We start from the raw sequence: 22,351 nt of genomic DNA, 5'->3' as shown, positions 1-22,351 counted from the left end.
CACAGTAACAGTGCCCCATCCCATCCCACCTCCACAGTAACAGTTACAGTGCCCCATCCCACCTCCACCTCCACAGTAACAGTGCCCCATCCCACCTCCACAGTAACAGTGCCCCATCCCATCCCACCTCCACAGTAACAGTTACAGCGCCCCATCCCACCTCCACAGTAACAGTGCCCCATCCCATCCCATCCCACCTCCACAGTAACAGTAACAGAGCCCCATCCCACCTCCACAGTAACAGCGCCCCATCCCACCTCCACAGTAACAGCGCCCCATCCCACCTCCATAGTAACAGTGCCCCATCCCACCTCCACCTCCACAGTAATACTGAGCTGGAATAGCTACTGTATTTCTAGCTGGTACCCAACTGTCAACAGCCGGTTACTTCTCAAGGCTAGTGCACACAGCACACTCATTTCAATTCAATACAACTCTCTTATGCCCTCAGGGAAATTAAGGAAGGCATAGTCAGATTAGAAATATCAACATCCCCCTCATTTAGTACGGTATACAGACAATAGACATCACATCCCAAGACATACAAGACAAGACAACTGGGCACTATAAGGGTACTGTGAGGACACTCATAACTTAAATGACTAACTGAACAGGTATAAGAACATCCACTAAGGCTACTGTGAGGACACTGACTGAAAGCCTCACAAGACAGTAAAGTGTTCTGCCTGCCTTTCTAAAGGGAAAGAAGACATTCCTCTTCAGGAACGGACTGGTCACAGGGCAGATCTGGCAAATGCCAGATGGGCTGGTTGATCTTTAGCCCAGTGGGCCTGTCTTGGCCTAATTATTATTTTTGATGCAGACTTTAAGACATAATCAATGCATTTTATCCATGCTTCCACAAAAACAACAAAGATCCCTGCATGTCCCCCGATATCTCTCTCCAAGGCTGACGTGAGTAAGGTTTTTAAACAGGTCAACACTCGTAAGACCGCTGGGCCTGATGGTATTCCAGGGTGTGCACAGACAAGCTGGCAGGTGTCTTCACTGACATTTTGAACCTCTCCTTGTGTCAGTCTGTAATCTCCACATGTTTCATGCTGACTACCATCATTCCTGTTCCCAAAAACACTAAGGCATCCTGCCACAATGACTACCGCCCTGTAGCACTCACATCTGTAATAATGAAGTGCTTTAAAAGGCTAGTCATGGCACACATCATCTCCATCATCCAAATTACATACCGCCCCAACAGATCCACTGACAACGCAAACTCAATTACATTCCACTCTGCCCTCACCCACCTAGAAAAGAGGAATACCTATGTGAAATGCTATTCATTGACTACAGCTCAGCGTTTAACACCATAGTGCCCTCCAAGCTCGTCACCAACTCAGGACCCTGGCACTGAACATCCCCCTCTGCAACTGGATCCTAGACTCCCTGACGGGGCAACCGCAGGTGGTAAGAGTAGGCAACAACACCTCCACCACGCTGACCCGCAACACGGGGGGCCCTTGTGTGTGGGTTTAGCCCCATCCTGTACTCCCTGTTCACCCACGACTCTGTGGCCACGCACGACTTCAACTCCATCATCAAATTGGCTGACGACACGACGGTGGTCGGCCTGATCACCAACGATGATGAGACAGTCTACAGGGAGGAGGTCAGAGACCTGGCAGTGTGGTGCTAGAACAACAACCTCTCCCACAACGTCAGCAAGACCAAGGAGCTGATCGTGGACTTCAGGAAACAGGGGCAGGTGCACACCCCCATCCACATCAACAGTGGAGAGGGTCAGGAGCTTAACATGGTCCTCCCACACCAGCACAGTCGTGAAGAAGGCATGGCACTTCCTCTTGTCCCTCAGAAAGTATTTGGCATGGCACCTAAGATCCCTAGAAACTTTTACATCTGCGCCATGGAGAGCATCCTGACTGGTTGCATTACTGTCTGGTATGGCAACTGCACCGCCCTCGACCACAGGGCCCTTTATCCTGCTACGGGTCACTATTACTCCTGTTCACATGTATTCTCAGTTTATTAGGTACACCACCCCATTCACGAAAATGGCTTGCTCCTACAGAGAGTGATTCATGTGGCCGTGGCTTGCTATATAAAGCAGGTAGACAGGCATCGAGGAATTCAGTTACTGTTCGATTGAACGATAGAATGGGCAAAACAAGTGTCCTAAGTGACTTTGAGCGTGGTATGTTTGTCGGTGCCAGGTGCACCGGTTCCAGTATCTACGAAACGGATGGCATCCTGGGCTTTTCACACACGACAGTGTCTAGGGTTTACAGAGAATGGTGTGACAAACAAAAAAACATCCAGTCAGTGGCAGTCCTCTGGGTGAAAACAGCTCGATGAGAGATGGCAAGAATCATGCAAGCGAAAAGGCGGGCCACAAACAGGCAAATAAAGGCGCAGTACGACAGTGGTGTGCAGAACAGCATCAAGGAACACAAACTCTTCGGTCCTTGTCAAGGATGGGCTATTGCAGCAGACGACCACACCGGGTTCCACTCCTATCAGCTAAAAACAAGAAGAAGCGGCTATTGAGAAATGGAAAATCTGTTCCTGTTGCATCATGCTGATGGCAGAATCAGGATTTGGCATTTATGTGACAAAATAAGCTAGTACACTGTAGGGAATCATTGTACCATCTAAACCTCTGTGAAATATATTTTCCATAACCAAACATATTGTTGTTTCAGCTGTTTGAAACTGGTGTTCAATACCAAAAGTAAAAGACACAAACAAAATAGGAAGCATAGAAATAGAGCACATAGAACAGATCTTGGCTGGGACTGAATTTGTGTTCTGTCAGTGTGTGAAGATACATAGCACACTCTGCAAACACAGAGCGAGAGAGATAAGGAGAGAAAGCAAATGAGAGAGAGGCGGGGGGAGAGAGAGTTGACCAAGAGTTTCGGTTGGATTGCTTCCCCTCCTCCTCCCATTGGGCCTCTGTGTCATGTCATCACCATGGTGACGGCATGCATCGCCTGCTCTATCTTGGTAAACATGCCTCCCATAGCAATGGACCAATAAAAGAGAGACAGGACCTTAGCTCAGACTTCTCTAAACTGATGGTGTTTTTCTCTTTGTTGGTTTCAGCTCGTCATAGATCAGACCATGGCAGCAGGGGCCACAGAGAGCACACGGCACAAAAAACCTAATCCTAAATAAACTTTAACAATCCTCAGATGAGGGGCAGGGAGGGAGAAGGGACCTGCATGCATCATCTTACTACTAGAGCGTGTTGTTTTAGCTTCATCCCCAGCTCAACTGTTGATGCATGTAGAAAGAGTGCCGGCTGGTGGACGAGATTAGTCTTGTTTAGGGCCTAGGCTATAGTACAACTGATGATGGTAGATAGGCCTACTACATACTGTAGTTCTGCCTGGCCTGCCTCTCACAAACTGTAGCTTCAATTGTTTAAATAGTTTTTATTTTTATTTAACCTTTATTTAACCAGGCAAGTCAGTTACGAACAAATTCTTATTTACAACGACGGCTAACCCTGGCCAAACTAGGAGGATGCTGGGACAATCGTGCGCCGCCCTATGGGACTCCGAATCACGACCGGTTGTGATACAGCCTGGATTCGAACCAGGGTGTCTGTAGTGACACCTCAAGCACTGAGATGCAGTGCCTTAGACCGCCGCGCCACTCTGGAGCCCAATGATCTATTCAATGATCTCAGCCACTGTTGGATAAGAGTTGTTGAGTGTTTAATATAATTGTGTCTGCCTTACTATTCAGCTCTTAACAATAGTACTGCCGCAAAACCTTCATCTTCACTTCAGTCAAATTGGATTGGGGAATTTAATTTTATTGCATATACAGGCTGGGTATGTAGCCTAGCTGGTCATTTCTCCATTCATGTAGCCTACCCATTGTACTGTAATGCTAGCGCTCATACAGTGCGTTCAGAAAGTATTCATACCCCTTGACTTATTCCATATTTTGTTGCGTTACAGCCTGAATTCTAAATGGATTAAATATATGTTTTTTCCTCACCCATCTATACACAATACCCCATAATGGCAAAGTCAAAACATGTTTTTAGAAATGTTTGCAAATGTTTTCTCATGAGTAGCTTCCGTCTGGCCACTCTCCCATAAAGCCCAGATTGGTGAAGAGTTGTAGAGACTGGCAGGTTCTCCCATCTCAGCCAAAGACCCCTGTAGTTCTGTCAGTGGTCATTGGGTTCTTGGTCACCTCCCTGACCAAGATCCTTCTTGCCCGGTTTCTCAGTTTGGTCGGACGGCCAGCTGTAGGCAGTTCCATATTTTTTCAATTTCCTAATTATGGAGACCACTGTGCTCTTGGACACAGTCAACACACAAAGAAAAGATATATGCCTCATCACAATTCTATCTTGCCAATATATGGACAGTTCCTTGGACTTCATGGTATAGCTTCTGCTTTGACATGCAGTTATTCTATGATATAATGGTGGTCCGCAAATGAACGTTAAAGGTGCATGACACCACCTACTGTGATGGAGTGTGTGGTAAATCAGGGTTCAGAACATTAGCTCCACATTTCTAATTCCTCCCACCTAACTCACTACTTCTGAGGAAATAAAAAAGAGCCCTACTAACTTCTAATAGACCCTACCCCACCCCCCAAAACTCTTCCAAACACCCCCAACCCCATCCAACCTCAATGACCTTACATTTCAATCTTTCCTCTCTTCAACATACTTACAACAAAATAATTGATGCTCCACCACTCCCCTGAACATACACTCCAGACAAAAACATTCACATGGTTGCCAACCAGATGTAATGAAAAGTTCAATGTACAATTTTCTAGGCGCAATCGATCAAACACCACCTCTTCCTTCCAAATCTGACCTTTGAATCTTGGTCCACCAACCTTTCTTGGGACGACATATAAATGCTCATAGTCCCATCTCTTCTGCCACACATCTGTCAAAAAGGCTCTGATCTTACATTTGGCCTCACCTCTACCCAGTGGAACATTAATATCAATTAAATCTAAGCTCTTTTGGCTAACTGGTCCACATTTTCATTACCTTCCACACCTTAATGGTCTGGGATCAAGCAGAATCTTACTACTACACCCAGTCTCTCAATTCTCCATAATAACATGAATAGCTCCAATAGTAAGTCACTCCTTTTAGATTTACTAAATGATAAACTATTCAATACAGACAGAGAATCTGAGCATACTATAATTCTAACAGGTTGTACGTCCTCCACCCACTAGAGGGCAACTGAGTATACTGACAGTTCATCTGTTAGTATTCTACATATCTGCACATCACATTCAGGAACATAAACATCTGCTCCTGTGCACACACTATCTTGGTAAAAATGCATAAACCTACCAATGTATCTCACCTCATTTGCTCACTTTGTATTTAGACTTATTTTTCTACTATATTATTGACTGTAGGTTTGTTTTACTCCATGTGTAACTCTTTTGTTGTATGTGTCAAACTGCTTTGCTTCATCTTGGCCAGGTCACAGTTGTAAATGAGAACTTGTTCTCAACTTGCCTACCTTGTTAAATAAAGGTGAAATAAATAAAATTGTAATTGTCAACCAGTTTCCCTATATCACAGACTTCTGACCAATCTTTCCTTTTCTCTACCAAGGTTAGATCAACAACAGGATCTGGGAGTAACCATGGAGGAACATCCCCTACCACCACAGTAGGGCCATCCTCCAATTCCCTCAAAGCACGCTCATCAGCAAGCTTTCCAACCAAAACCACTGCCTTGTCTACTAGTATATTCCCAACAGTCATCTAGAACAGTAGCAGTGGGATGGTCAACCTCAAAGACTATCATCCTAACCCAATAAGCTAACGAAAATGTGTATATATCCAAGGCATCTTACCTGCTGATTATCTTACCTGTTGATTTACATGTTTTATTTATTTAACTAGGCAAGTCAGTTAAGAACAAATTCTTATTTACAATGACGGCCTACACTGGGCCAGTTGTGCACCGCTCTATGGGACTCCCAATCACGGCCAGATGTGATACAGCCTGGATTTGAACCAGGGACTGTAGTGGCGCTTCTTGCACTGAGAAGCAGTGCCGTAGACCGCTGCGCCACTCGGGAGCCTAAAAGCATCAATACATATCCTTAAAGCTATATACTGGATTCTGTCCATCCTCTGAAGCCAAGTCTTCGCTGCTGTTCCATAAACTATACACCCCTAAATCAATTGTCGTCCTGATCAGAACTCTATAAATATCCATCAACGATTGTGTTGTCAGCACCCCATTCATAACCAGAGCCCGAGTGCATAAGATTCATCACCTTCTAAACACTTTGTTTCAACATTTATGACACGATCTTCCCACATATATCATTGAACCATAGACTCAAACACTTAGAAACCCTCCCCATAGACTGTCCATACAGAAACATCTGTATATTATCAACAACTTTCTTCTTTGAGAAGGACATACAGCAAGACTTTCTGACATGCACTGTAAACTATGGGGCTTTATATAGACAGGTGTGTTTCTTTCTAAATCATGTCCAAACAATTCAATTGGCCACAGGTGGACTCCAATCAAGTTGTAGCGACGTCTCAAGGGTGATCAAAGGAAACTGGATGCACCTGAGCTCAATTTGGAGCGTCATAGCAAAGGCATGTGAATACTTAAGTATATTAAATATTTATGTATTTAATTTAAATTAAATGTGCTCAAAATTCTACAAATATATTTTCACTTTGTCACTATGGGGTATTGTGTGTAGATGGGTGGATATATATATATATATATATATATATATATATTAATCATTTTTTAATTCGGGCTGTAATGTTTTATTTATTTATTTCACTTTTATGTGGAATAAATCAAGGGGTATGAATGATTTTTTGTTTTGTCAGTAGTTTTTCTTGGTGACCTCTTCTTCAACACTTCAATCACTGTTTACCTAACACAGTCGCACTCAGCTTCTACAAGCTGCTTTTGCAGAGGAAATGTGTTATTGAGGAACGTTTTGAATTGCAATGACTGTGATATGTGGTTGTTGTAACTTTTATCTACCTGAGTTTAATGGAAGTCGCTCGACGCTAGTAGATGAGATTGACCAAAATGAAAATATAATTTATGCTTTGTTTGATTAGTTGTAAGGATCTGGCGCCATCTCCTTGTCCACATGTGTTACGTGCTGACTACTGAACGAAAACGTCAGCCCAGACCTGCGTTTTGCGTCATGACGAAGAGCGTCAGTTTAGGCCAATTGCGCTCCTCCCACACATGCTTTCCACTAGATAACACAGACACAAAGTCAACCTGGGCTATATCGTAAAAATGTATGAAAAAAATTGGTTTTTGATCTTAATTTAAGGGTAGGTTTAGATGTGGTTAATGTTAGGGTTACATTTAAGAAGAGAAATTGTAAAAATAGGCGGGGTTTAGGACTTTGTGGCTGTGGTAACTAGTGACGACTCATTCTCTTCTAATGTCAGTCAGAGAATGATTTTCTCTGCTCCGAAATCTGCAGAATAAAAAGCGCATGTTGTCGGTCAGCCTGGAAGAAAACTAAACGAGCATACCTTGTCATGAGTGTTTTCTGTCGCTTTCTCTCGAGAGGACTTCTCTGCGGACGGGCAACATGTCGGTTTGTAACCGGACAGCAGGATTTCAGCGGTGGCGGGCTGCGGATGGCTCCGGCGGTTGGCTCGACCAGGTAATGTTAATGCCCTCTACTTGCTCCAGTCCAGGCTAATAAATTGACAGCGAGTTCACATTCTAGCTAGCTATCTTCTTTAGCTACGTAACGTTCATGTAAATGCACCGAATAACAACATTATAGGAGAAATTGGTTATCGTATTATTCAAGCAATCATCGGTCTTTATTTGTGTTATTTAGGGGTAGCTATGGTATTTTATTTAGATGGATAGCAAATGTTAGTTAGCTAACTAACGTTAGCAGTACACTTGGCTGCGGACTAAATTAATATATTTCTACATTTTCTGTTGTATGACAAGCAATGTGTGCCCATGCGATGTTGCTTACATTGATTGTATTGTGTGTTGTCAAATCTAAAGCCCAATATTTTACTAGCATGTTATCTAGCCAGCTAACCAACTAGGCCAGCATTCCAACAATGACCCCGGCCCTACTCAGTATTTTTTTCAACTACCCTAGGTTAGCAATGTAACGTTATGGTAAATCAGTTACATCGTTCAATGAGAACATCATTTTGACAGAGTCAGCTACTTGTTTTGTTTACTACATTGCTTAGCCGAATTCATTACCAAGGATACGTTAACAATTCATTCACGTCATTGCCTCTTTCCTCTGTTGCACCCCTTTTGAAGATAGCTAATTTCTTATCAAATACACGACATGACCGTAAGTATGTGGACACCTGCTCGTCGAACATCTCATTCCAAAATCATGGGCATTAATATGGAGTTGGTCTCTCCCTTTGCTGCTATAATAGCCTCCACTCTTCTGGGAAGGCTTTCCACTAGATGTTTGGGACTTTCTTCCATTCAGCCACAAAAGTATTAGTGAGGTAGGACACTGACATTGGGCGATTAGACTTTGCTCGCAGTCAGTATTCCAATTCATCCCTAAGTTGTTCGATGGGGTTGAGGTCAGAGCTCTGTGCAGGCCAGTCAAGTTCTTCCACACCGATCTCAACAAACCATTTCTGTATGGACCTCGCTTTGTGCACTGTTTCCTGTTTTAGCATTGTCATGCTAAAACAGGAAAGGTCCTTCCCCAAACTATTGCCACAAAGTTGAAGCACAGAATCTTCTAGGATGTTGTTGTGCTGTATCGTTAAGATTTCCCTTCACTGGAACTAAGGGGCTTAGTCCGAACCATGAAAAACAGCCCAAGTCCATTATTCCTCCTCCACCAAACTTTACAGTTGGCTCTATGTATTGGGGCAGGTAGCGTTCTTCTGACAACCGCCAAACTCAGATTCATCCATCGGCCTGCCAGATAATGAAGCGTGATTTATCAAATCAAACTTTATTTGTCACATGAAATGCATACTTACAAGCCAACAGTGCAGTTCAAGAATAGTTTAAAAAAAAATACCAAATAAACTAAAGTAAAAAGTAACTCAAAATAACAATAACGAGGCTATATACAGGGGGTACCGAGTCAATGTGCAGGGGTACAGGTTAGTCGAGGTCATTTGTACATTAAGCCAGAGAACGCATTTCCAATGCTCCGGAGTCCAATGGCGGCGAGCTTTACACCACTCCAGCCGACGCTTGGCATTGTATGGTTATCTTAGGCTTCTGTGCAGCTGCTCGGCCATGGAAACCCATTTTATGAAGCTCCCGAAGAACAGTTATTGTGCTGCATTGCTTCCAGAGGCAGTTTGGAACTCGGTAGTGAGTGTTGCAACCGAGGACAGACGAGCTATGCTCCTAGACATTTCCACTTCACAATAACAGCACTTAGTTGATCAGGGCAGAAATTTGACGAACTGACTTGTTGGCATGCTATGACAGTGCCACATTGAAAGTCATTGAGCTCTTCAGTAAATTAATTCTACTGCAAATGTTTCTGTATGGAGATTGCATAGCTGTGTGCTTGATTTTATACACCTGTCAGCAACGGGTATTGCTGAAATAGCCGAATCCACTAATTTGAAGGCATTTACACATACTTTTGTGTATGTTAACTCTAACAATGTATTATTCTATTATCTGTTGCAGCCCTGTGAACCTAACCTATGACGTGTTTGACGGGACAGGGGACGGCACCCCCCTGGTGTTCCTCCATGGGCTGTTTGGCAGCAAGTCCAACTTCCACTCTATAGCCAAGTCCCTGGTGCAGAGGACAGGCCGAAAGGTAACGCATAGTCTCACAAGGCAGACAACTGTTTCAGAAATATTACATGGGCGGCAGGTAGCCTAGTGGTTAAGAGCGTTGGGCAGGTAACCGAAAGGAGTTCGACTAGGTGAAAAATTGGTCACTGTGCTGTTGAGCGAGGCACTTAACCCTAATTGCTCATCTAAGTTGCTCTGGATAAGAGCGACTAAAATGTAAATGTACAATTATTTATCACAAAGAGCAACACATGTTAATGTTAGACTGTAAATCCAGGATGGCTAACACACGAGGAGGGGGGGACACACTAGGCTATGTATGCCTTGGTCTCAACTGATATCTTTCTCTCTAAACAACCAGGTAAATAATACATCTGAATTTAGTGTATAGAATTTATCTGACGCCATGCTGATAAGGCTCAGTTATTCTCTCACATGCAGCCAGTTATGCACCACTCTGGTCTTCGAGGGTGGCTGTTTTATTCATGCTTTCTATTTGGTGAGGGTTGTGAAACCAGATATGTGTACCAATCAGTGACCGTAATGCAGTTAAGTGCCAGTGAGAAATGAATACCAGCCTACTCTCCCTCTCCTCTCACCCCAATGAATCTCTACTGTCCTTCCTTTCAATGAGTGATCACAGAGGACTGGACTGTAGTCTTCCATCTAGCCTATAGCCCTGTGCCCTCCCTCTTCTCCTCCCCTCATCTCCCTCCTCTCCACCCCTCCCTAGTGTCCTAACTGTCCTTTGTCCAGTCAGGTGCTGACGGTCGACGCCCGTAACCACGGTACCAGCACACACAGCGCCGATCTGACCTATGAGGCGATGACCAATGACTTGACGCACTTGCTCGCCCAGCTGCACATCGGGAAGTGCGTCCTGATTGGCCACAGCATGGGGGGCAAGGTCGCCATGACTACGGCCCTGTTGCAGGTGAACAAACGAACGACCCCGGAACATCAATATGAATCCTTACTACACTGTGGTCTCTGTGCCGCTTGAAGCTGCACTAATTACATTAGAAACCTGCAATGATTACTGCTTCACTGTACCATGGGAAAGTGACTGCCCATCTCGCCTTACTTCCTGGATCCAGTCACAATACTTTTTTTGAATGCACTTTTAGATTATATCATCAAATTCACGGAAACGCAGTCATTTAGGATATAAAGTGCATTCGGAAAGTATTCGGACCACTTTTTTTTACCTTACAGCCTTATTCCTCATCAATCTACACACAGTACTTCATAATGACAAAGCAAAAATACATTTGCAAACATTTCAAAAAATCTATTTATTTTTTGAATGTAAAAAAATGAAATACACTTTTGCATAAGTATTCAGACGTTTTTCTCAGTTCTCTGAAGCACCTTTGGCAGTGATTACAACTTTGAGTCTTCTTGGGTATGACGCTACAAGCTTGGAGCACCGGTATTTGGGGAGTTTCTCCCGTTCTTCTCTGCAGATCCTCTCAAGCTCTGTCAGGTTGGATGGGGAGAGTCGCTGCACAGCTATTTTCAGGGCTCTCCAGAGATGTTCAATCGGGTTCAAATCCAGGCTCTGGCTGGGCCACAAGGACATTCAGAGACTTGTTCGGAAGCCACTCCTGCGTTCCCTTGTCTGTGTGCTTAAGGTCGCTGTCTTGTTAGAAGATGACCTTTCGCACCAGTCTGAGGTCCTGAGCGCTTTGGAGCAGGTTTCATCAGGGATCTCTCTTTACTTTGCTCTGTTCGTCTTTCCCTCGATCCTGACTAGTCTACCAGTCCCTGCCGCTGAAAAACATCTCCACAGCATGATGCTGCCTCCACCATGCTTCACCGTAGGGATGGTGCCAGGTTTCCTCCAGACGTGATGGTTGGCATTCAGGCTAAAGAGTTCAATTTTGGTTTCATCAGGCCAGAGAATCTTGTTTCTCATGGTCAGAGTCCTTTAGGTGCCTTTTGGCAAACTCCAAGCAGGCTATCATGTGCCTTTTACTGAAGAGTGGCTTCCCTTTGGCCACTACCATAAAGGCCTGATTGGTGGAGTGCTGCAGAGATGGTTGTCCTTCTGGAAGTTTGTCCCATCTTCGCAGAGGAATTCTGGAGCTCTGTCAGTGATCATCAGGTTCTTGGTCACCTCCCTGACCAAGACCCTTCTCCCCTGATTGCTCAGTTTGGCTGGGCAGCCAGCACTAGGAAGAGTCCAAACTTCTTCCAGTTAAGAATGATGGAGGCTACTGTGTTCTTGGGGACCTTCAATGCTGCAGAAATGTTTTGGTACCCTTCCCCAGATCTGTCTCGGAGCTCTATGGACAATTCCTTCAACCTCGTGGCTTGGTTTTTGCACTGTCAACTGTGGGACTTTAAATAGACAGGTGTGTACCTTTCCAAATCATGTCCAATCAATTGAATCAAGTTGTAGAAATCTCAAGGATGATCAATGGAAACAGGATGCACCTGAAATAAATTTTCAGTCTCATAGCAATGGGTCTAAATACTTATGTAAATAAGGTATTTCTGTTTGATTTTTAAGTTTGCAAAAATGTCTAAACCTGTTTTCGTTTTGTCATGGGGTGTTGATTGAGGAAAAACAATCCATTTTAGAGTAAGGCTGTAACATAACAATGTTGGGGAAAAGTCAGTATGAATACTTTTCAAATTCACTGTATACGGTATATAAAATGATATTCACATTCGTGGGTTAATTTACTTGTACTCTATGCCTCTTAAGAAGATTTTAGAAACTGATGTGGTCACACCTTCCCATTGTATAGAGGGGGCAGAACTTTTTTTTTTTCTTTCCGGTTCTGATTTCTCCCTCTTCCTTTTCTCTCCCTCCTACCTGTCTCTTCATCACTCTCCCCCTTCTCCTTGCTTTCCCCATATATCTTCCGGTAGCCTGGCCTGGTGGAGAGGTTGGTGGTGGTGGACATCAGTCCAGCCCAGACCACCACCCGTACCAACTTCCACTCCTACATCCAGGCCATGAAGGATGTGAAGATCTCTAGCGACATCCCTCGCTCGACCGCCCGCCGCATGGCCGAGGACCAGCTACGCAAACTGGTCAAGGTTAGTGCAAGCTCCTCACTGGCTATCACTACTGTTATTACCACCAGGGTTCACACTACTGTTAACACCAGAGCTGTGTTCGAATACTGTATACTACACACTTAATGACTATATACTATTGGTTCATTTTAGTATACTGTAAACTGTTATCCTTTCAGTTGAGCGTACTAGCGCTACGCCGTCTACCTGAAGTTGATTATGTTGCTATGCAACCTCTTGCTAGCTTGTTAGAGTAACAAATTACTAGCTAGACATCTTATGACTTTGGGTGTGTTTGTAAATTCACTCTGTAGTGCCAGCATGTGCTCTGAGCATTTGTAAATTCAGAGCGTTTCATTCTCGGAGCGTTCAGAGCGCACACTGGACACTCTGGCCAAGGAGTAGGGTTGATCCGAGCTTTCTGGCACACTCAGACTCGAGTGCTCTGAAATGGCCAGAGTGAATTTACAACTGCACTGAATTAACAATGTCCATGGAACGCACAACAACTATCCCGCTTAGCCAAGAATGACGTGAATAATCAAGTCAATAAATGTTGGACAGTTAGCATGTAGTTAATATACTTGCAAGTTCGATGTATTAGTAGCCAACTAACGTTAGGTAGCAAGCTAACATACGGTATATACTGCTGTATTGATATGTTACGCGGCCCGTAAAGGATAGCGTAGCTAACAAATTGTCAGTCAACATAACGTGGAATGTATTTGAAAAGTCATTACTTTACTAAATTGCTCAACATTTTCCTAACATTTGTTGTAATTGGTTAAAGCAATGAATTTGTATCTGCTTTCATTGAACTTGGGCTGCATATTTTCTGCCATTTTCTTCAAATCTGCAGATGTTGTGAAGCCACGCCCATTTTCTGAAGAATTGCATTATGTGCCCTAAAAGCACGGAAATAGTGTCCACTGCTTGTATACTTAGTATTTTGGCGAATGTAGTACTACATCCGGGAACTTTTGGCATACTAACTATATCCATACTATGACCAATAAGCATAGTACATACAGTTGAAGTCGGAAGTTTACATACACTTAGGTTGGAGTCATTAATACTCATTTTCAACCACTCCACAATTGTCTCGTTAACAAACTATAGTTTTGGCAAGTCGGTTAGGACATCTACTTTGTGCATGACACAAGTCATTTTTCCAACAATTGTTTACAGACAGATTATTTCACTTATAATTCACTGTATCACAAATCCAGTGGGTCAGAAGTTTACACTAAGTTGACTGTGCTTTTAAACAGCTTGGATAATTCCAGAAAATGATGTCATGGCTTTAGAAGCTTCTGATAGGCTAATTGACATCATTTGAATCAATTGAAGGTGTACCTGTGGATGTATTTCAAGGCCTACCTTCAAACTCGGTGCCTCTTTGCTTGACACCATGGGAAAATCAAAATAAATCAGCCAAGACCTCAGGAAGAAAAAAATAAAATGTAGACCTCCACATCTGGTTCATCCTTGGGAGCAATTTCCAAACGCCTGAAGGTAACGCGTTCATCTGTACAAACAATCGTACGCAAGTATAAACACCATGGGACCACAGCCGCCATACCGCTTAGGAAGGAGATGTGTTCTGTCTCCTAGAGATGAACGTACTTTGGTGTGAGAAGTGCAACTCAATCCCAGAACAACAGCAAAGGACCTTGTGAAGATGCTGGAGGAAACGGGTACAAAAGTATCTATATCCACAGTAAAACAAGTCCTATATCGACATAACCTGAAAGGCCGCTCAGCAAGGAAGAAGCCACTGCTCCATAACTGCCATAAAAAAAAAAAAAAGCCAGACCACGGTTTGCAACTGCACTTGGGGACAAAGACCGTACTTTTTGGCGAAATGTCGTCTGGTCTGATAAAACAAAAATAGAACTGTTTGGCCATAATGACCATCGTTATGTTTGGAGGAAAAATGGGGAGGCTTGCAAGCTGAAGAACACCATCCTAACCGTGAAGCACAGGGGTGGCAGCATCATGTTGTGGGGGTGCTTTGCTGCAGGAGGGACTGGTGCACTTCACAAAATAGATGGCTTCATAAGGAAGGAGAATTATGTGGATATATTGAAGCAACGTCTCAAGACATCAGTCAGGAAGTTAAAAGCTTGGTCACAAATGGGTCTTCCAAATGGACAATTACCTCAAGCATACTTCCAAAATTGTGACAAAATGGCTTAAGGATATCAAGGTGCTGGAGTGGCCATCAAAAGTCCTGACCTCAATCCCATAGAAAATTTGTGGGCAGAACTGAAAAAGCGTGTGCGAGCAAGGAGGCCTACAAACCTGACTCGGTTACACCAGCTCTGTCAGGAGGAATGGGCCAAAATTCTCCCAACTTATTGTGGAAGGCTACCTGAAACATTTGACCCAATTTAAATGGCAATGCTACCAAATACTAATTGAGTGTATGTAAACTTCTGACCCACTGGGAATGTGAAAGAAGCAAAAGCTGAAATCATTCTCTACTATTATTCTGAAAGTGGTGATCCTAGCTGACCTAAAACATGGAATTTTTACTATGATTAAATGTCAGGAATTGTGAAACTGAGTTTAAATGTATTTGGCTAAGGTGTATGTAAACTTCTGACTTCAACTGTATGTGACAGTGGACTAGTGGCCTGAGGGAACACGATGTGTTATGTAATATTTTAAGGTGTGTGTGTGTATGTATGTATGTGTGTGTGTATCTATATCTCTCTGATGTTAATGGAACCCATAAGGCAGCAGCTAATAGGGATCCTTAATAAATACAAATACTACTGTTAATACCACCCAGGGTTCACACAACCTGTCACTATCATTTCACTACAACAGTAGCAAGCCAATCGTCTGACAGCTGAAAGGCTATGTTATTGAACATATAACTACTGTAATGAAGTAGCGAATGTAAAACATAATACCATTTTATTGCCAAAATGCAATTCCAGTAAATTATGCAAATTAACCTATTGACTGATCAACATGACCAGTTAAATGTACTTTTGGCAGCTAACTGTTAACATCTCTAGTCCTTGGAATGAATGAATGCGTTGTGAAACCAAATGGATATAAAGCACTCAATTGGTTGTTGACTAATTCCCAAGCACCATCTAAAGGGCTTTGGAATTGAGTAAAAAGCAATATTATATACTGTAAATGCTTTCCATTGAAATGTATTTTCTTTTGTAACCAAAGAGAAGGCATTTGGAGGACATACCCGGTGATAGTTTGTTTAGTAATGGTGTCGTGTTCCTTCCTGTGTTCAGGAGCGCTCAGTGCGCCAGTTCCTGCTGACCAACCTGGTGGAGCAGAACGGACACTACGCCTGGAGAGTCAACCTGGACGCCATCGCCGCACACCTTGATGACATCATGAGCTTCCCTACCTTCGAAACCACATACGAGGGCCCCACCCTCTTCCTGGGCGGAGCCAGTTCTGCCTACATTAGGTATAAGATGTCATCTGTTCTACAGTTTAATAGCTGTCATTGGTGTAAGACTGCTTTGTAATATTTCAACTATGATTTGGTGTCTTCTGTTTCCCTACTTTGACTCTTCTCTCTTCCATCTTTTGCCTCTCGCGCTCCCTCTCTCTTTCTGCGCTCCCTCTCTCGTTCTGCTCTCGCTCTGGTCTCTCCCTCTCAGTTCTGAGGACTATCCAGAGATCCAGCGGTTGTTCCCCTGTGCAGACATCCAGTACATCCCAGACGCCAGCCACTGGATCCACGCAGACAAACCCCTGGACTTCATCAGCTCCATCAGCTCCTTCCTGCAGCCCTAACTTACCCTGTTCACCCACCTAATTACTAACCCTACCCTGCTCCAACCCTCTCCACCCACCACCACCTAATTACAGGACAACCGCTGGCCTTTAACATTATTCACACTTGTACGGCACAGCACAAAGCCACTGTTATCCAATGGCGGAAAAGAACAAGCTCCAAAGGGCATGCTGTGTTGCGAAGGCTCTGAGGGTGTCTGTCACTGCTGTTGCCTGCACTCATCAAAGTTCAAATAATTGTTTGACCTTTCCAACGCATGTGCGTGGTGTTCTCGCTGTGAGCAAAACGCCTTGTGCGAATAATGTGAAAGGCCTGTTAGGCTCCGCCCACTCACACTGGGGTCCACCTCTTAAAACAGCCAGTAGGTAGAGCTTCAAACCAGAGGAGGCACAGCCATCTTAGTAGACAATGCTAATATTGCTAACCCTGGACCAAACTCACTTTCTTTCCATGCTGTTTATCTTGCGCTTAAAGGAGCTGTATGGAAAATGCCCTTAATATATCTATAGTAATAGTGGAATGATAGTGTTTCATCATATTTTCTTCCCCAAAAAAGGTTATTGGGCTCACACAAAATTGCATTCTAATGGTGCAGCCTTCTTATTGGTCAACAAAAGATGGACCATCTCTTGTGAAATTGACAACGAGTTACATATAGCTCCTTTAACCGCCATATTGTAATACAATCAAGGATTTGTGTAAATGTATTACCATACTTAATAGGTATGTAAATAGTAAGAAAAGTAGGTAGTTGGGTAGTCAGAGGTTGAGATTATATTTAAAGTAGATAGATTGACAGTTTGTTTTTAAATGAGGGAGTTGTTTTAGGTATGAGTTACTAATCCAAAGATCCTCTCGTCATTGTTGCACAGTACCATTCTACTCTAATCAGGTTGATGTAAATCAGCATTGAGGAAAGGCTTCGAGCCAGGTCTTATATAGTCTAGTCTGGACATGTTCTGTATGCATCTGGCTATGTCTCAAATGGCACCCTGTATCACATATAGTGCACTAGTTAAAGATGCACTATGCGGAAACTGCTGTGCCATTTCCTGGTTGCAAAAATCCTAATAGTTTGCCTAATTTGAGTTTGTGACAAACAGAAAAGTATAGTGTAGAGAATCATTGTACCATCTCAACTGCTGTGAAATATTTTTTCCATAACCTAAAATATTGTATTTTTTTAGCTGTTTGAAACTGGTGTACAAATCTGAAAGTAAAAGATGCAAAAACGTAACTTAAGCACGGGGAGCATAGAAATAGAGCACATAGAACAGATCTACCACTTAGACTTGCTTTCAATTAGAATGACAGATCTATAACTCACATTTTTATGTGAATTCTGTCATGTCGCCCAAAAATTTACATATTGCAGCTTTAAAAGCAGTGCACTATGTAGGGGATAGGGTGTCATAATAGCCTTAATATAGTGCACTATGTAGTCCAGGGATGTCAAACTCATTCAACTGAGTGCCGTGTGTCTGCAGGTTAAGACCTAGACAACCAGGTGAGTGGCGTTCCTTACTAATTAATGACCTTAATTCATCAATCAAGTACAAAGGAGGAGTGGCCCTATGTGGAACGAGTTTGACACGTGTGACGTAGTGAAACAAGGAAATAGGGTGTCTAATTTGAGACAATGCCTGACATGCATCGCAGCTCTAACCCTACAGTATGGGGAATATGGTGTGATCTGTAAAGCAGCCAGACTGTGTGTCTCTGGGATGGGTAGACTAGAGGGGTGATTCAGCAGGGAGCTTGGCAGAACAGGAGGGTTGGCGATATAATCTCATTCTAGTTCTGTGGTTGGAACCCTGGTTCATAATACTGACAGTGAAGCCTGGCCTGAAGACGAGCCAAGCGGAGAGAATGTAAAGCACAGCTAAAGCATTATTTACAAAGCATCTCGGAGTAGGAGTACTGATCTAGGATCGGTGTGCACCTGTTTTTGCCTGATGACTCAAATTGAATTATTCCGCTGCTCTATCGTTCGCTACATACTTCAGTCTGACTGCCATCATTAACCAGGCATGTTTCCATCCAACCTTTTTTTATGCGAGTAAAGTACATGTTAGGTAAAAAATGCCACGATAGCCTTGATGGAAAATGCAAATTTGTCAGTGAACTTTCCAAATGTAGACAAAACAAAATACGCTAGACAAGGTGGGATCTTTTTGTGTCGTAAAATGTATTATGCGAGAACTGGGGGTCCTCCCATTACGACTCGGGAAAGCATGCAGTTTATTAGGCTTAATATGAAATAACTTATGAGGAACTTCACATGGTGGTGAAAGTGCAAGGTGATGATCTTGCTGCTTTCCAATAAATATCGAGGGTCTTATTCTAGTGACATGATGATTGATGTTTGGCTGCCGTTTGACAAATAAAAATAATATTTCTCTTAATAATTTAATCATGCAGGCCAGTTGTCACCAACCGGTTGATCTTCAAGGCATTCCTAGTCTATCACCAAACATTTCTGTAAAAAATCCAACATTAAAGGCTTGCGCTCCTTTTAAATTCATGTTGAGCTGTTGGTGAGAGGTGCGCTTGATTTGAGAAGCACTGCGCACCGGGTAAGCAAAGTTCCCATTTTGAACCATTTCAGTTGTCTGAAAAGTTAAACTGGGGGACCGGGAGCTCTGTGGCTAAATCGAGTGGGCCTACTGGGGTGGCCAATCTGATATATCAAATCACAGTGCCTACAGAGCTTCCACGACCCCAGGCCATAGCAAAGTTTGACACTAGCCTAACTTAGATGTAAAACCATTACCACAGAGAGACTGTCAAAGAATAAAGCAAAGAGCTGCTCATTTTATGAGCGAGTTCATGTTAAAAAATATGTATTCAGCACTATGCTCAGCTGTGCCTTGCAAGAGCTACACCAACTGATCTATATTGTAATCAAATCTCAACTTTTTAAATATTGGCAGGCTAGGCATATAGCCAATATGCTGTGATAATATATTAGGCCTACTGCACAAACATCATTCTTACAACTGTTTTTATTGGGTTAATGTTACATTTTCTTCAGTCATGTTTAAAAATAATAATCCTGAGCGGTATATCTCGTGTTGCGTTTTGACTGAAAGTGATCTTGACTCAAAGGTTGGTGACCACTGATCTGAGCTGTTGACTAAAGCGCACAAGCCAATACGAGAGTGGCCACATTCGCATGTAACGCAACATGTTTTTGTGACAAAACCATCAGTAGGTTCAAGTGTTGAAAATGCCATGGAAACCCATTTAACTTTTTTTATTTGGTACATGTGAATCCGCAAAAGGTATTTTTATGTGCACTACGTCATCACGCACAGCCTTTTATCCACAAGTCCATTTGACGGAAACTCATCTCTGATTTTTTTATATTCACATGGAAATCTGACGCCAATTGGATGGAAACCTAGCTATTGAAGTCGTTTGCGGTGATATCAAAATGGGGGGTGTTGTACAAAGTAATCAGCGATTGGCTCATCTCTAATTAAACCTCTACTTTAACCGTGTGTGTTCTGGCTCTGGCCCAACCCATCTGTTTCCGGGACCAATCAGAACGGTTAGAATGTTTTTCCGTTCTAGAAATCGTTGTGGAAGTACTCAGATTTAGACTCATTGCGGAGAAGAAATTAACACCCGTGGGTGTGGTGCAGCTTTCGGCTGGAGCAAGGAGCTAGGGTAGCCAGGCAACCCCTGGGGGAAAAAATATATATATGTATCCTTCATCAGCACTCCTAATCCTACAATGCTTTATGAATACGGGCCCTCATTTTTTATATTAGAAGTCTGGACTAAAGGCAGGACCACTCAAGCAGAGGGAATGTAAAGTACAACTGCAGCTCTGGACCAGAGATTAGGGTGCTGATCTAGGATCTTTTATTTTTTTTGATCATGGTGAATAACATATGAACAAAGGGTGAACCTGATCCTAGGTCAGTAATCCTAGTCTAAGAAGCTTTATGAATAAGTGCTCTGGTTCTGTCTGAACTGACATGTGGATTTGGCACCTGATGTCAGTGAAGGAACATCTACGGCTCCCCAGAGAGATCGGGGCTGTTGTGTTGCTGTGTGCAATCGCTTTTATACATGGTGTTAATTTGTGTGTTTTTGTGTGCGGTATGTTACTAAGCCTGTGGGAATTAGCCAGAAAGGAGAACAAAGGGGTGAAATGATTGTTACCGAATGGAGTAAGACATTAAGTGAAAGCACACAGTGTAGTCTAGTGTTAAAGCTGTTTTTTTTGGTATCTTATCCTCAGCTGGGGAAAAAAGGTGTTGCAATTGATGCAAACGCTTAGTAAGTCTGACCCTTAGTCTTTGGAATTAATTTCAGTATTTTTTTCAATGTGTAAAGGTAGTTTTTTTTTTGTGTCGTACTACTAGATTACATGTAATGTAACACGTTCTGTTTGACCTTTTTTATAGTGCGATGTCATTCAGATAGCTAAATAGCTACCTTTCTATGCCATTTAAGCGCTAATAAAGCTATATCTTTCCAGGTACTGTATTATCTCCTGTATCTCCCAGGTTAGACTCTACAGCAGAGGGGGTCCTACTCTGGTCCTGAGGAATCTACTGGACCTGCAGGGTTTTGTTCCAGTCCTACACTAACACACTGGAGATCCCTAGGACGGTGGGTCCTGACTCCCAACACTAACACCTTATTCAACTAATCAAGTTCCAGACAGAAGACCATGCATAGTTGATTACTTGAAACTGGTGTGTTAGTGCAGGGTTAGAACAAAAGCCTTCACTCTCTAGGACTGGAGTTGGAAAACCCAATGCTCTATACTACACTCTGGGGTGATTCTCTCTACTCTTCTGTGTTGTGAGTGGCCATTTTGTAAAAATTAACTGTGTACTCTGTGATAATCTACTAGCGTCTGTTTCAATGGTCATTTATTCAAGTATATGAATCACTTTAAGTCTGTAGACGAAGGCTGCATTTACACAGACAGCCCAATTCTGATATGTCGTTTGACCAATCAGATATTTCGTGAATAATTGGGCAAAAGATCAGAATTGTGCTGCCATGTTTTAGTGTTCATGGGTATGTCAGATATGCTGCAAAAATATCTAACTCATATTGTTCTTAATCTTATCAGATTTCCTCTATTGTGGTCGGGTTTGTTCTTCAGTGAAATGTTTTGGTGCTTGTGTGTATGGGGAAAAGTACAATCAAACAGTGATACTGCAGCTCAGTAAGTCTGTCTGTGCCTCAGGCTTTTTTTGTTTTGATCTTTTTTTCATCTCTGTAAAATTTATAACAAGTTTTCCAGTTAACCAGCAGCTCTGAGACTGGTCTCTGTGTTGCCAGTTATGTATATTTTATCACAGGGACTCATAGCCCCAAAAGGGTTCTAGTGTGTTTATCATTTTTGTAGTTGAAAGTATTTTGATCAGTTGAAAGTAAAAATAAATTTTAAAAAATGTACTCTGTTGGATGCCAGGTTTGAATAACTAAAGATATCAGAATGGTTTGTGCTGAGCTAGCTTACCCTTGTTTTAACTAAAATAGTTTGGTGGTTGAGTAGCTAGGCAATGCCCTACCAATCATACTCAGACCCCAGGGTTCATATTGGCTTTCTGTTGGTCAAGAATGTGTCGAGGGGAAAGATTGTACAGATATTGAACCTGGGTTGATGGGGTTTGCACTTTTGGGACTATTTCCTTGGTTCCATTAACACTGTACAAGCTCAATCAAGCGCACACCTAAAGTATTTGAAAGAAAACCAATACCATTTGAACCCAGGTATGAGGTGAAATGATTAATTTATT

The 22,351-nt window shown here is 42.8% G+C and overlaps 1 protein-coding gene across 1 annotated transcript; it reads left to right on the top strand.

The window, feature by feature from the left end:
* Nucleotides 1-7,235: 7,235 nt before the first annotated feature.
* Nucleotides 7,236-21,071, top strand: abhd11 (abhydrolase domain containing 11). Its single transcript, XM_014129624.2, has 6 exons — nt 7,236-7,658; nt 9,656-9,791; nt 10,530-10,703; nt 12,650-12,820; nt 16,066-16,247; nt 16,444-21,071. The coding sequence occupies exons 1-6, from the start codon at nt 7,531-7,533 to the stop codon at nt 16,577-16,579; spliced, it is 927 nt and encodes a 308-aa protein (XP_013985099.1). The 5' UTR covers nt 7,236-7,530; the 3' UTR covers nt 16,580-21,071.
* Nucleotides 21,072-22,351: the final 1,280 nt, after the last annotated feature.

Source organism: Salmo salar, chromosome ssa11 (assembly GCF_905237065.1).
Source record: "Salmo salar chromosome ssa11, Ssal_v3.1, whole genome shotgun sequence".
Lineage (NCBI taxonomy): Eukaryota > Metazoa > Chordata > Actinopteri > Salmoniformes > Salmonidae > Salmo > Salmo salar.
This window is presented reverse-complemented; position numbering and strand designations above follow the sequence as displayed.